A 16,192-nucleotide genomic window follows, 5' to 3' on the forward strand; every position below is an offset into this window, starting at 1 on the left:
TTTGAATTCACCAGCCATTCCTTGGAAACCCTGTGGGGCAGCTCTACTCTGTCCTATAGGGTCACTATGAGTCAGAACTGACTCGACGACAACGGGTTTGATTTTTGGTTTATATCACCAGTGTAGTAAGTATGAATTGTAGGTCTGATGAATAGAAGGAGGAGATACAGGCACAATTTAAATTTACCAACAGAATGTATGTTTTGATCATGTTGGGATGTGCCTGACTCCTTAACAGTTATAGATTTACATGAGCAGCTTTACAATATTATCAGTTAAGCAACAAGAATATTTTGATATAAAATACAAAACATCATTCAAGAAACTGAAAGACGCTTATATAAGTATTAAAAACATCCATTTGAGAATGACTTGATGACAAAAAGAGGCCATCGCCACCAAAACAGTAACAGATCAATGAACATAACAGCTCAGATAATCTTAATTAGTTAACAATCTTTCTTAAACCTTTAATTATCTCCCAAGCCTAACCTGGAAATCAGAGGAAACTTAGGTCTAAACAGTAGATCTTCCTGAAACTTGTTTCTAAGATCACTAGAACATTATTCAGGTACAACTCACACAAATTTGATCTTTCTGATGTCTTCCTTCTTTGCTAGGTTCAAATCAGAAGTATTAACTTATGTTACAACTTAATGGCAAGTCATGGAAAATAGAATATTTCATTTACATGGGGTGCTGTATCAAACTAGAACAACTAACACAATGTTATTCAGTTCAAGCAGCTTGAATTACAGAAATGATACAGCTGATTACTAAGCAGGTAACAGAATAGCCTGGGTAGATAAAAGGCTTAAAGATAACTTGCTAAACACAGAAAAAGAATTATACAGAAATGAAGACAATTAAAATAGAGAGGAGGCTAATCAAATACTAGAATAATTGATTTGTATTCTCTTCAAAACACACCTTTCGGGTACTTAATGAATTTATATCTTTGAGGGTTTTAACCTTAGTTTTTAACTATCTTCCTAACAGGTTTATTACCTTAAACTAATTTCAATCAAACTCAAGAATATGAGAAATAACAAAAAAAATAGGGCTCTTTATAACTTGCCAAAATATTCCATCTGGTTGACAGTATTAACTTCACAGATGAGGAACCCTGAAATCCAATTTACACTCCTTGTTGGTACAGAAAAAGGAAAATGAAGCTCAGAGATTAGGACTAAAACTCATCTCTCAATTTTCAGTATCTTTGCCCCATGCTTATTATTTAATGGTATCTCCTACTTTTGAATTTAGTTACCAGTTCAAAGATATGTATTTTACTTCTACTATATTCTGTTAGCTAGAAAACAATTAAAAAAAAAAAATCTTCAATACCCTGAACAAATCTAGTCTCCACTGCTCTAGATATTTATTATGAGACCCACAATATTTTTATTTTTTGGTCTTTGCTGCTAATGTTCTAGCTCCTGAGTACTTAAATCATCTCTCCCTCTCTACTTCCCCCAACAAGTCCCATCTCTCAAAAAAGCAAAACAAAGCTAATCTAAGTAAACATAAGGTGAACACAGAGCATGGAGGAGAGCATGGACAGCTAAAAGCTACCAGCAATCTACTCTGCCGAATGTCTTTACCTACTGCCTAACAAAAACTTGTAAGCAAGATTGTTAGCAAGGAGCAAAACAGTCTGTTTTACCTCCTCCCTTAGCCTCAGACTATTTTCTGGTACTCATAAAAAGTTATTGTTGTTGTCAGCTGCCATCAGTCAATGCCGACTCATGGTGACACCAACCATGCAGGAGAAATACTCCATAGGCGTCAAGGCTGACTTTTTGGAAGCATGAACTGCCTGTCTTCAAACTGCCAATCTCTCAGCTAGTAGTTCAGAACTTAACCACTCGTACCACCCAAGGACTCGCTTATAAAAGTAGTAGGGTGAAATGAGCAAGGAAAAAGCAAGGATGATAAAGACCTTGAGCGGATCATATGTATTTTAAAAATTAATTCCTGAACTACAATCAAAGGTAATTAAATTCAGGTGACATTAACTATTCTGAGTTGGATGTGTTGATAAAAGGAATTTAAAATCCTTCAGCCCTACCTCAAATTGAATTTAATTGTATCTCCTAACCACACAAAATGACTAATGTTGACAAATAGGAAATATATTGTCATGAACTAATGAGAAACTAAAAAAGTGATATGTTTGGTTCCTCAATATTTCTATCTCATTCCATTACATTAAACTTATATTTAATGAGTATCTGCTAGGGTGCAAGCATTGTAATCTATTTATTAATCACTAGCTCTCTGGCCATGCCTTCTTTTTAGAGACTCTGACCTACTTCAGTCTTTGAAAAGGTCAGCCTTATAAAACTTAGGATACTCCTTCACCTCTACCACATCCCCACCACACCTGACTAGATTATAGCAGGTACCTGACAAGGCTGGGCCAATGTGATACTCCTAGCCAGGAACCTGGAACAGGGATCCTGGGAAACCTGAGTCAGAAGTCATGGAGCACTGCAACTACCAGGTCAGGCAGAGTGTGAGCCAGAGAAAGCGTGAGAGTAAGCCAAAGCCACATGCAAACTGAAAATTGGAAGGGAGGGGCAAGGGCAGAGAAGTCATGAGCAGAAAAGGTGGTCTGAAGAGCTGACTTACTAGCAAATCAGGGCAAGAGATCTTTCTGTAGAAGTTGTAGGTTGGGTGTATCACAATCCATGAGACCTAGCTGTATTTCATTTTTATCTATCCTTGGATGCCTGATGCTTACAAAGTTGCCTACTGTGTCCTTTCAATAAGCCTGTTTTTTACTTGAACTGGTTTGAGTGGGTTTCTGCTCTTTACCGGCAAGAAACCTTAGCATTGTACTAGGTTCTGAACAAGGGTCTGGTGATCTACTGCTGAAAAATTAGCCACTGAAAACGCTACAGAGCACAGTTCTATGCTACATGAGTTGCCATGAGTCAGAGTCAACTCGACGGCAGTAAACAAGAAGCGTATGAGTAACCATACTCTAAATAAGACTAAAGCCGCATAATATAGGCACAAAGTACTATGAGGTGTCAAAAAGAGAAGGACAGATCATAGCCAATTTAGATTATTAAAAAGTTTCATGGAGGAAAGGTAACTAATTAGTAATCATAATAAATGGTAATTTGGGATAATTTTTTTAATGTATTTACTATGAAAAATAAAATATCAGAACGCTTGTCAGTCCGCAATTTTTTCTTTTCGTTTTACTGGAAATCTGAAAAGTCTGGTAACGGCTGAGTCATAGGATTTGTCAACTGGCTGGTTATGAGGGATCAGAGCAAGAGAAGAGTAGAAAAATGACTGCAATTTTCAGCCTAGATGATTTTGAGAAAGATGGCGTCAGAACAGAAAAGTTCAGAACTATGGGCAGACTTGAGGGAGAAGGTGAAGGGGGCAGACGAGTCCTATGTTAGATATATTGACTTGGACTAAGTGGCAGTTCATTAACTCAGTAGGGGAAGGGGAGAAAGCAGAACCATATCAAGTACAGAAAACAGGTTTTTCAAAAATTCTCAAGTAAAAAACTGACCTCTAAACGAGGAAATAAGACTCCTCACCATGTCTTACCATGTTTAGGGTTTTTCCTATCATCTGCCTTTGCATCTGGAACATCCCATCTCTGTCTGGCTGCTGGCTTTCCTCTCTCTTAATATTGCTTTTTCCTGCTCAAAGATGAGATTTTCAAGAATGGAGGTTAGGCAGTATTGTGAGGGAAGAACCATATGAAAAACATGGCTCCCCTCCCTAAAAAATGATTACACCCACAAATTTTGCTATCAATTTTAGAAAGTTTGTGGATCCTCTGACAGTCTAAAGGGTTAAAAAAAAAAAAAATGTTGTGCAAGAAACCCTGGAAGGAAGAGGAGGGAGAAAGGGTAAAAAACAAAGTATCTGTTGAGACCTACCTACTCCCTCACACTTTCCAGGAAACTTAGAAGATGAAGTAGCTCGACACAATGAAGGAGGGAAAGAGTAAACAGCACAATGTTTTTTAAAAAAAAAAGTTGCCATTGAGTCAATTCCGACTCATGGTGACCCACAGTGCGTTAGGTCTCACCAAAACCAGCTGCTGTCAAGCTGTTTCTGCCTCATGACAATCCAATGTGTATCAGGGTAGAACTGTGCTCCACAGGGTTTTCAGTAGACTACCAGGTCTTCGAAAAGTAGTGTACTGAAAATCCTACGGAGCACAGTTCTACTTGGTAAACTACCAGGTCTTTGGAAACCCTAGTGGCATCGTGATTAAGTGCTACGGCTGCTAACCAAAAGGTCAGCAGTTCCGGTGCAGCAGGCGCTCCCTGGAAACCCTGTGGGGCAGTCCTACTCTGTCCTATAGGGTTGCTGTGAGTTGGAACCGACTCAAGGCCCAAAGGATTTGGTTTGGGTATCAGCTCTTTCTTCAGAGGTGCCTGTGGGTGGATGTGAACCTCCAACTTTTCAGTTATCAGTTGAGCACCTGACCATTCGCACCACCCAGGAACTCCTTAGGTCTCACCAACCTTCTCTAAATCAAGATCTCTCCATCAGAAACCTTTTTATCAGAAACAAATGCACAAAAACCAACTTTACTTTTTGTAATAGTACAAATAAGCTTAATAATCTAAATATTATTTTTAAAGAAACATAGCTGCAGCCCTGATTAAAAGGTTACGTGTCCTGTCAAATCTATTAAGTACTAAGCACGCTACTCTATGGTTATCACTATTCTACAGGAATTCAGATAAGAAAGAAAGCCACTTGGATTAGTATAGTTAGAGAAGATTACAATAATTCCTGAAAAGGACATTTTCAGGCTGCAGAACCGAAAAATACACTTAAATAAAAGACACAAGTGCACATATAAAACAAAAACTTTTTTGCGAAGCCAGTTTCTGTTTTTTTACACCAGTTTTTCTTTTTTGCATCTTCACAGGAAATTTAATAACAGTCTATGAATTATTCCAAATAAACCGCAAGCATTATGAAAAATCATCATATAGGAAGATATAAGGCAATGGCATATTTATTAAAGGACAGTATTAACTTCAAGAATAAACATATTGAGTCAATAACACAGAAATTTAAATGTGAATAACCAATTATATGATAAAAAAAAAAATTATATCATACAGGGTTTAAATTCATTAGATGATTCCAGTTCTCTGCAAGGCAACTTAATTTTTGCCATACCACCACCACCAGTAAAATCTCAAAGCAAGGCATTAAAAATTAATCTCATTTTGTACAATAACTTTTTTTAGGACCTGCTGAGGTAAGCTATCAAGAAATGGAAATTTGGAGAAAGCACAGGAATGGACCATTTGTTAAGTTACAACCTTACATAATAATATTCAAATCTTTCACCAGAACAGGGATATCTATTAAAATCCTTTGAAGATGTCTCAGAAGGATATGTTAATATTTGAAAACTAATCAAATATCTGTCTGAAACATTCCTGGAAAAAAAAAAAAAGCACTAAAAAGATAAACTTCACTAACATCATCTTAATAACAGGAGTTGCCATTTACTCAGTATTTATTATTCACTAGGCAGGCAGTTCTACTATGTCCTATAGGGTTGCTATGAGTCGGAATCAACTTGATGGCACACGATGACAACAAGATGCGTTACTGCTAAGCACTTTACATACATTATCTCTTTCATTTTATGAAGAAGGCATCATCTTCATCTCAACATACATGACAATTACCTTTCTGTGGTTAAGTTACCTGCTCTGGGTCTCAGAGCTAGCGAGTGGAGATAGGATTTGAACAGTTTTGTGTGAATCCAAAGGGAAGGCTCTTATCCACTATACCAGTGCTTCCCAACCTTTGTCACATCATGGCACACATTGAAAATAATAATATTTGTAAGGCTCATTGGAGTAAACTAGAGAGGCTTGGTAAAATATATATATATATTTCTCTATATTATGAATTATGACCAGAAATACAATCCTTCCAAATAAAATATTTTCCAATTATCAAATTCAGAAAGTTTATAGAGAGAATCACCAAAAATGTTAAAATAGCATAACTGTTTTAAAATTCTGAAAAGTTATAAGAAGGATTTACAATTTCAACACTATTAATTAAAACAAAATTTTCAACGCTATAAAAAATTTTCAAACAGCACACCAATAAACCATTCCATGTGCCAGCACACTGGCTAGGAAGCTTTGCATGATTTTGCCTTTCAGTAGAATACTGTGATTGAACACAAGTTTGGCGTATCGAGATCTTCCCAATAACACCTAAAGAAAATTCAAAAAAAGGCAAACAGCAGAGAAAATTACAGTACTGAAGTCTTCCTTAGCTATTTTAGCCCACACTGGTTTCCTTATTTAAATTTCTACAGTATTTATAATCTATAACATTCATTTCGATTTTATAATAACAACAATAGCTAATACTCACTGAGCTAGTACTATGTGCCAGACTGTATTCCACTTTACACTATCGCATTTAATCCTCACAGCAATCCTATGAAGTACCTTTATCTTCTCCATTTTAAAAATGAGGAAACTGAGGCAGAGAGAAATAAATGAATTTTCCCAAGGTTATAGCTAGTAAGTGGGAATCAGGTTTTCAAGCAGTCTGACTTCAGAGCCCATGCTATTAACCACTAGGCTAAACGACATCCCTTTGACAACAAAAATATATTACTACTTACTGAGCACCTATCATGTCCCAGGGAAGACAAAGGTAATAAAGATAGATCTCAAGTTAGACTAAATTTGATAGTTTCAGAGTGATGAAGTAAAAATGACTCACATGTACATCAAAGAACGTACTCAACAGCAAAAAAAAAAAAAAAAAATCACATACAGCGATGAGTACATTTTACATAAATAGCAAGGAAGGCAGTTTTAACTTCACATGTGCATCATCATCCGGCTCAAGCAAGAACATCTCTCTGGAACCTGTTTGAATTTGTTGATTTAACTTGCTCAAGGATACAAAAAAAAAAAAAAAACTTACGTAAAAAACAATGAAGTTAATGCCTCCTCTGCCAAAAGACCAGAAGAGCTGGATGATGCCCAGCCATCACTGCTGAACATTTCGATCAAAGATTCTACGGAAAAGAATTTCAAATTCTCATGGAACTCCAGACTTTCTAGAGCCATGGGGGCTAGATGAACCCCTGATACTACTGCCCTGAGATAAACTTTAAAACTTAAAACGAAGGTGAAAATGATTGCACAATCATTTGAAAAATGATTATATCTGAATTACATTTCGAAGGATGTAACCAATGTCGCTAAATTGTACATGCAGAAACGGTTGAACTGGTATATGTTTTACTGTGTATATTTTCAAAAACAACAAAGTTTTTTTTAAAAATGAAGTGATAAAAATTAAAAACAAATGCTTTAATACTTTGATTTTTATTTACTGCTTTTCAAGTTTCCTAAATCATCACATGCTTTTGTTTTTAATTAAATGTAATATTTATAAAGTCCTGAATAAAGATTTTTCTAAACATCTGAACGAGTTCTACTTGCCTGAGTTCTGCCTGCTAAGTCTTGCCATGTGGAAGAAAGTCTCATAGTTTACAACTATATTAAAACAGGCTAACGGCCCAAGGGATCTCCGACGGCCAATGTAAATCAAAACACTCACAGAAGCCGAGAATGCACCTTTAACCTCATAACCAACCTATCAATATAGAAAATGCCTTCACTGTTATACTTTGTACCAAACATCTGAAAGGCCCCAGGACCAATGTCCAACATTAGGTGGCTCAGGCTGATTAGCAGCAAATGTTTAAGAAGCACCTACTATGTGCCAGGGACTGTGCTCATCCACAACAACACCTGTTACATACCTACCGCCGTCGGGTCGATTCCAACCCACGACGACCCTTCAAGACAGAGTAGAACTGCTCCGTAGGGCTTCCAAGACTGTAAATCTTCACAGAAGCAGACTGCCACATCGCTGTCCCGCAGAACGGCTGGTGGGTTCAAACCACTGACTTTTCGGCTAGAAGCCAAGCACTTAACCACTGCGGAACCAGGGCTCCTTATCTATTACATAGACCGTGGAAATCTTGAACTAAATCTGAATTTGTGCCTTCTGAAAGTTTAGGCAGTCAAACTGGAAGCTCAAAATCCAATGCAGTTTTCCCCTTATATCCAAAAAAGCTATTACCAGGGCTTCTGCGATCAACAGACAAACAAATATGTTAACAAGAAGAGACTAGCAGGTGCAGCCAGCACGTCCCAAAGTTCAAACTAAAACAAGCCTTGGATTATGGTGGTGCATTCTGTCCTCTGAGTCTGTTTTACACTATGAAAATTTGGCACTTCCCCTAAAGCAGCTACTTTTTCTCAAAAGTCAACTGTTTTAAAAATTAAGCTGTTCTATTGCTTAAGAAACCACTTTATTCTTATTCTTCTCTAATGGGTCCCTAGAAAATATTAATAGTGAAGAAATGTGGCTCGATTTATTGGTAAACTAATGCCAAGGTACTTCATATGATTTACTGAGCCTCTAGAAGCCAGTCTCTCAAAAATTGTAAAACCTGCTGAGCAAAATGCACCTGATGGTCCATAAAAGCTATTTTTTAAAAATGTCAGGTAGCATCATAAAAAGTAATGCCTAAAGCCAATATTTTTTATTCGAAGAAACCAAAAAAGATAAAACAGTTCACCATAGATCTGTCGGTCTTTAGAAGAAATATGTCCAATTTCTTAACTTTTCCTAACTCCTTCATTCACACTGCACATCACCCCTAGCCAACTATTGAGCAACTCCCAATAGATAATCTATGTCCACTACCTCAACTGCCACAAATCTCAACCAAGCCATTCTTTAAATTTCCCCAGCTCTCTACATCCCCCCTTTATAAAAACAGGGGAGGGGGTTGTAAAATTTAAGAGAATAAAAATGATAGAAAACGCAGGACAAGTATAAAGACGGCCTCAGCACCCAAGCTCTCTTCGTTCATACCCGATAACCTGTCACCCACCTTTATGTTCCTGGATAATCCAAGTTCCCTCCACTTACCAACAGTTCAAAATGCCCACTCTCTAATGACAGAGTCCTTACGTGATCGCTCTGCCCCAACCTCTCTATTTATATTAATTACTCTAAGTTTCCCAGCTCTATTCTAAGAGTACCACTACGCTTCAAATTCGCAAACCATTATACAAACCCTACACATTACACTGTATCCCGAAATCCTTGCTATCAAAACACTGCAAATCCATACAAAAGTTTCCCTAATATCAGCTGTTTTATGAGTATTTCCTATATTCCTAACAGTCTCTTTACGGTACGGCCCCATTCCGAAGCTCTCTACGCTAAACCCAATTCCAGCCCGGAGTCACACCCTCTACAGCTTAATTCCTACAACCCCAAACCCCACCCCCTCATCACGCCCTCCGGGGCCTCAGACACCAACCTAAATACCCGCCCCAAGCCCGTCAAGCCCTCTAGATCTCTCCGGAGTCCTTTACACCGGCCCGGCCTGACCCCCCTCAGATTTTCCAAGTGCCCAGGGCCTCCCAACCACCCCGCCAGCCACGCCCACGGCCCCATACCAAGCAGGAGCAGCTTTACTTCCTTGGCCGCCTTCTCCCCGTCCTCCCGCAAGTTGCGGTCGATCATCTTGCTCCGCTCCACCGCCGCCTTGTCTTCGGCGCTCAACGTGCAGCCCATGGCGGCGGCGGGAGAGGGGACCGTATCCGGGCTCACTCACACACCGCGGCGACTGCGGCTCGGGCGACTGAGACGGCGCCTGCTGCTGGGCGGCGTCCCTCTTCAGTCTCAGCTCCCGGAGCGCCCAGAGGAACCGGATATCCGGCGTTTGCGACACTTCCGGTGATGCCCTACGGCCGCCCCTTCTCAAACCGCTCTAGCTCCGGGAGGGGAGGTGCTACCAAAAGCGGAAGTACCGGGGAGGGGGCGGTAGGCTCAGGTTGTGGATTTGTGCGCTGGGTGCACACCTCTAGTCCGTCTTTAGTCTCTTTTTCCCTTTTCGTGTGCCTTTTGCTTTTCTATATTATTTAAATAAATGTAGAAAATCCTGGGTCTGGCTTCTGTATTTCACAGGCGCCTTTCTGAGATCCCACAGACGGGTTTGGACGGGGCAGGATGGTGGGAGAGATTCTCAGCTAAGAGCCTACAGCCCGCACGGAAGGCTTTGCTGGGTGCAGGCCAGTGAGCCTTTGATCGCTGGCCTTGGAGATCCTGGCCGCTGCCCAAGTATAGGACAGTCTGCCAGGGTCGTCTCGGCTAGATTTATAGAAAGGGAACAAACTGCAGCCTGGTCCCCAGCCGCGCCTCACATCTGAGATCTAACACTATAGCGAGCCACTTCTGCCCTCTCCTCTGGCCCGCTACCTCCTGCTCTCAAAATGGATTCTGGTCCGCGTGCCATTACGTACGAGGTTCTGTGGATTGGGGAGTTGCCCAGCTCCTGTGTTGTCAAAGAACCACTTGCAATCTCTAGCAGAGACCCAGTAACCTGAAAGTTACGCGTGTAGTTCATAAAATTTCCATGCTGCCCTCTCTAACATAAGCCAATTTTAGCTCTTATGGTCGTCTAGCTTAGGGGCTTAGGACTTTTACCAAAATTAGTCAGCTGCAGTCCCACTCCCCAAAACAAACCAGTGCATCTTGTGAATCTTCTAAATTTACTGTGTGCTCGTTTTTCAACTCTAGTGTCACCTGAAAATTAGTAAGTCCATGTGAAAACCCCAGGCTGATACTTCCTTTCCTTGATAACCCCAGGTACTAGTTGAAGGCGGCCTTAACTTCCCTTTACTGCCAAACGCCCTACAAACACTCTCACCATACGTTCTAGGGAGAGGAACTCTTTCGTAGCTCCCAAAAAATCTTTCCCTGTGACTAAAAATTATTTAATTACCCTAATAGAATTTAAACCTTAGAGGCTAAGGTTCCCAATAGAAAGGTCTATATGGTGATGATTTATTAATTACAGCAATATCATGAGAGCCATATTAACCTAACCCAAAAAACGCATCAATGCCAATCTTCAGAGTTTGAAGGTCTCCCACTCATTCTCAAACGACTGTTAGGATAACCATAATCAGTGTTTCTGGGGAAAAAGGGCAAGAGGAAAGGGGAAGAAAAAACAGTATTTATTGAGTACCTGTTTGCCAGGTATGGCTAGGTGCTTCCACTGTCATCTCTTTTAATCCTCACAACAACCCTGTGAGGTAGGTAATATCCTCATTTTTACAGATGAGGAAATAGGCTCAGAGAAATTAAGCAGCTTTCCCAAGTTCACACAGTGAGTAAGTAGATCTATCTGACTCCAAATTTGTCCCTTTTCTACCATGACCCTATAGGATCTTGCCTGGAGAGAACTGACAACAGAGGGTCTAAAGTTTTCATCTAAGATTGGGAGTCACCCCAACACCACCAGAATGTGGGTGAAAAAGTAAATGACAGAATGGTTGCCCCAACTTGTTGCCTTTTGTGAATTAGGGCGTTCAGGTTTTATCCAGGAACAGTTTTCAGAGCTAAGATTACATATCAAACTTTATCAAGCCAAACTAGTGACTAGAAAACGCCTGGAACGTGGTCATGGCAGAAATTGTTGGGAACATTCTCAGCATGACAGGAGAGAATTTTTTATTTCTTTCATTATCCACTCAGACAAGGAAAAATAACTGACAATTTTCATCGTCAAACTCTGTAATAAACACCAATGAGATCACAGTGTCAGGAAATTTCAGCCTGAATTAGAGAGATCCTTGCACTTAAAACTTTCTTCTTCGATGTATGTGAACAAAGGTTACAGGGTAAAACCCAAAAAAAGGGCAAAATAAATTACCAAAATGGCTGCCAGGCAAGGTTTAATTTCCCCCTCTTCCCCTTCACCACACGCACCCCTTTCCTTTTTCAACTGGACTCACACTGCCACCTGCTGGCAATGCTTGTGATTTGAAGAAGAATTTCTCCCTCATCTAGGAATGAGATTCCTCAGTATGATTTTATCTTAAAATGGAATAGAGAGAGCAGTACAAACATGTTTTTTCAATCACAAAGGACTCTCTTCACTGTATATACTACCTTTGTAAGGTATTTTATCAATATAATAGGCACTAGATTGGAGTAATAAGTGGTAGGAAGACAGAAACCTAGAAATATTTCTAGATGAAGGGAGGGAAAGCTACGTTTGCCCAATTTCATTTAATTAATCATTTTCTCCACTAGACAGTTTTCTTTTATAACTGTCACCCTTTCCACAATCTACAGGAAACCTCTGTGTAGATATATTTCTGCAATGGACCAAACTCTCAGAAGTTATAACCACAGATATATTCTCCAATCTATCTCTCAAATACTTGCTATGGTACTTTACCAGCTATCAGTGCTCTGTAAAAATACAAAGTATCTGATCAAATTAGACTGTGAACTGCTTGAAAGCAGTGACCGCACATCGTTTGTGTGGGTCCCAGAGAATAGTGGGTGTTCAACTAGTATGCACTGAATTGAACTGAAGGAGTCAGTATTGATATCAGTATAACTTTTTTATAGTAAAATTATTTATTGGCTGTTCAAAGGGGAAACTATCCCACTCCCACCAATCCATTTTCCCCTTTGATGCTCAATGAGCCAGGCTTTTGTTCAAATACAGACCATGCCATCCCCTGGTCCTGCCTTATCCTTGTGTGTCACCTGATTAAATTGGGGGAAGCAGGGTGAACAGGTAGTCCCAGATAGGTGTCCTGGCTAGTTTGCAATTACTCCCTCTTCCTTGAAAATTTGATTGGTTCATGCTCTGGCCACTAATACCAAGTAATAGTTCCTCCAATCGCAATCAGTGAACAGTTGAGCCCAACTCCTGTGCCTTCTCTCCAATCCAGGGCTGCAGATAGAAGAGATTTAAGTCACTGAAGCTAATTTTGAGAGTGATGAATGAGTTATAGAGAGGCATTCGGTGGCCCACGGAAAACCCACCCTTTCCATGCCCAACCTTAGTCTCTTGTACCCGATTATCCAGGGGGCTGGAGGTGGGTCGCTGCCATGAGGAGAGAGATCAGGGAGGCCAGTCCTGGAAGGGAAAGATTATCGATATTATTGATCAGGGTGATTAGCTGGCCTCTCTGTACTCAGCCACCTTAGCAATTCAAATGCTAGCTCCCACCCTCAGCCATTCCACTCCCAATCTTTCCAAGATCTTCATCCTAAAAAGGAGAAACATCCACCCTATCTAATTCTCTTGCCTCTGCTGAGATCAAGCCCTAAGCTTGATCTCCCATATACAGAGTGACAGGGAAATAAAGAAGAGGGGCTGCTCCTGAGAGTGGGAGAGAGAGCTGCAGTCAGCTTTCCTGTCTTCTACTCCACGTACCCTGAACTGCTATTCCGCTTGTTTCTGGCCAAACTTGGATAATTGTGGTAGGAAGGAACATACCCAACTCATCCTTTCCCTTTAAGGAAATCTCAGATATAAAACTGGAAAAAGATCTATTAGCTTGAATGGAAACACTTGGCTGTAATTTAGTTCTTTCTAAACCTAGGAAGAAATAGCCCTGGTGGTGCAGTGGTTAAGCACTCAGCTGCTAACCGAAAAGGTTGGCGGTCTGAACCCACCAGCTGCTCCATGGGAGAAAGATGTGGCAGTCTGCTTCCATAAAGATTACAGCCTTGGAAACCCTGTAGGGCAGTTCTACTTTGTCCTACAGGGTTGCTATGCGTAGAAATCGAGTCAACGGCGATGGGTTTGGTTTTTTTTTTTTTTTGGTTTTAAACCTAGCAAGGCAATGAGAAGACACGGGTCATTTTCTTAACTTGCTTGGATGCAATTACCGCCCTGGACAATTATACTGGAAAATAAAATATCCAAAATAGCCCCAGAATAACTCCAAACGTAGCCTACAGCCCTGTATCCACCAACTTAGAGAGTTTCCCTGCTTCCTGTGGCATGGAAAACTCACTGGTTAAGAGGCTTCATCTCACCTTTGTGACCCTTTTCTCTCAACACCAGCTCGCCATACCCAGGTTCCCTCCCCCAGTAGTCAAGGATCACAGCCAAGTCCAAAGCTGTTGCCACATGTCCATGCTGTCGGCTGTATTCCTGACCCAGGAAATGCCAAGCAAAAGCTGTGTGCAGAGACCCCAGCTCTAGCTCCAGCCAGCTGGGAACAGGTGATTCCACAAGGTGGTCCTTGCAATCATAACAGGCCCCCAGGCCCATCTCCCTCTGAGTGTCCAGCAGCCCATCACGATTCCAGCCGGGGTGACGGAGCAGGACGGAGGTAGCTGTCTGACATGATGATGTCGCTGGTAAGTTGCTGCTCCAGGAACTCAGAGGTCTCCTCAGCTATCTGACCTGGAATTCGAAAGTCAACAGCAGGTGGCTCCTGCTTGGGGCTGGGTAGGGGTCGGGAAACCCAGGACTCTGTGGGACATCCAGTCCCCTGAAGGAACTGCAGAAAGTTTTCCTCAATTGAGCCCTCCCGACTAGGCAGCCTCAGTTCCTCCTCTGGAGCCGGCTTGAAGAAGCAAACAAACTGCTTGCTGAGCTCCCCCCGGATCTGCCGATTGAGACATCCATAGAAGAAAGGGTTGGAAGTGAAACAGAAGTAGCCGATCCAGGTGACCACACTCTCTACCTGCCCAGTTGAAATGGGCTGAGCACTCAGGGCAACATAGAGGTGGAAAGAGAAATAGGGCAACCAACAGAGCAGGAACTGTCCCCCCACGGCCAAGAGAATCACTGCCGCCTTCCCTCCTCCAAACGTCCGGTGCGGGGTGGTCTGGGGGGCCCCCGAGCTGGTGACCATAGTGGAACGGCTACTGAGAGACTCCGAGCGTTGCCGGGGTGTCTCCATCCACGTGGGCAGGGGCCCATGCTGCATGGCAGCCACTCGAGCCACTCGGAACATGCTGCAGTAGACCACAAGGATGAGGAGCAGGGGCAACAAGAAGTAAAGGACAGCAAAGACCACCACAAAAAGCTGGCAGTAGGCACTGCGGCTCCATTGGAGCGAGCAGCCTGGGGGGATGCTGGGAGCGCCTTCCTCCCAGGATACCCTTCCCAAAACTGGCACAGAAGCCATGGCCAAGGCCTTCACCCACACCCCCACAAGCACAGAGGCCACCAGCCCTAGTGTCATGCGCACCTCATAGCGCATGGGGTGGACCACGTAATAGTAGCGCTCCACATTGATGGCCGACACCGAGAGGATGGCCAAGCTGACAAAGCATACACTCAGGAACAAGTAGAGGCGGCAGGCAACCTCCCCAAAGAGGTCACGGTCAAAGAGGGCAGAGCTGGAGAGCATGGCTAAGGGCATGAGGGTCAGGGCGGCCAGTAGATCCACCAAGCAGAGGTGGAAGACGAAGACAAATTTTCGGAGGGCGGGCGTCTTAGCAATAACAGCCATTACAGCAGCGTTGCCAGCCACAGCAGTTAAATCCAGCAGGAGCATGAAGAAGAGGGCCACAGATTCTGAAGCCACGTCCCTCAGCCCCACCTCTGGGACCCCACTGGCAGTTGAAGGGCCTGGGGTTTGAGGGACCCTCCCCAAAGTGGAAGAGTTCCCTGATGACTGGGGGATGGGTGAGGAATCCATGGGGCCGAAAGAGGACACCCAGGGCACCTCCTGTCACAGGCCCATCCCCCATCCTAGTCCAGCAACCCTGGGATAGGGAACCCAGGCCCAGGCTTCCAGAGTTCGTGGTGGAGACCTCCCGCTGGAGCCTGGCTGGCAGGCTCTTAGGGCCAGCCTTCCCAGAGCACCAGGCCAGGCAGCTGAAGGCTCAGGAGTTCATATACCGTTTCTGGCTGGAGGTAGCTTTGGGGTCTGCCTAGGTGCCCGCAAAGAAGCAGGAGATGTGAGAGATGTGGGAGTCCCGCTCCCTCAGCGCTCCACCTTCTGAGTGATCTCTGACTTCTCTTCCACTTCTTTTCCTCTGTTCCCCATGCCCTTCTCCCCTTTCAAGGACTGTTATCCAGGGATTCACAGTCCTTTGTCTTCCTTCCCCAGGGTTCTCCTGAGCTCTGAGATAGCGCCTGAGTTTACGTAAATCTCCTGATTTCTCTTCTCCTCAGAGCTGCAGCAGCTGTTTGGGAGCCCGAGGAGCACAAGATTTGGTTTCCAGTCCCAGGTCTGAGAATGACTAACTCTGCCACTCTTCTCAACTTCAGTGTCCTCACCAAGGGGTCTGTAAAACAAAGGCAACAATAGCTATTTCACAACTGTGTTTGGAGAATCCTGTG

The 16,192-nt window shown here is 42.5% G+C and overlaps 2 protein-coding genes across 2 annotated transcripts in view; both read right to left on the reverse strand.

Moving 5' to 3' along the window:
• The window catches only part of GNAI3 (G protein subunit alpha i3), a 62,102-nt gene extending 52,345 nt beyond the window's left edge, over positions 1 to 9,757 (reverse strand). The window contains exon 1 of the mRNA XM_010589543.3: positions 9,534 to 9,757. Within this exon, the coding sequence (XP_010587845.2) occupies positions 9,534 to 9,651 (118 nt within the window). The 5' untranslated portion in view covers positions 9,652 to 9,757. The remainder of the gene's footprint in view (positions 1 to 9,533) is intronic.
• A 4,432-nt stretch (positions 9,758 to 14,189) lies between these two features.
• GPR61 (G protein-coupled receptor 61) lies at positions 14,190 to 15,560 on the reverse strand. The gene has a single exon (XM_010589542.3). The coding sequence runs from the start codon at positions 15,543 to 15,545 to the stop codon at positions 14,190 to 14,192; it is 1,356 nt and encodes a 451-aa protein (XP_010587844.1). The 5' UTR covers positions 15,546 to 15,560.
• Between the last annotated feature and the right edge of the window lie 632 nt (positions 15,561 to 16,192).

The sequence above is a fragment of the Loxodonta africana genome, chromosome 3 (genome assembly GCF_030014295.1).
Source record: "Loxodonta africana isolate mLoxAfr1 chromosome 3, mLoxAfr1.hap2, whole genome shotgun sequence".
Taxonomy (NCBI): Eukaryota; Metazoa; Chordata; class Mammalia; order Proboscidea; family Elephantidae; genus Loxodonta; species Loxodonta africana.

Bases quoted from the DNA above. Each gene is read 5' to 3' on its own strand.
- GPR61 (XM_010589542.3), bottom strand. From the start codon at position 15,545: ATGGATTCCTCACCCATCCCCCAGTCATCAGGGAACTCTTCCACTTTG.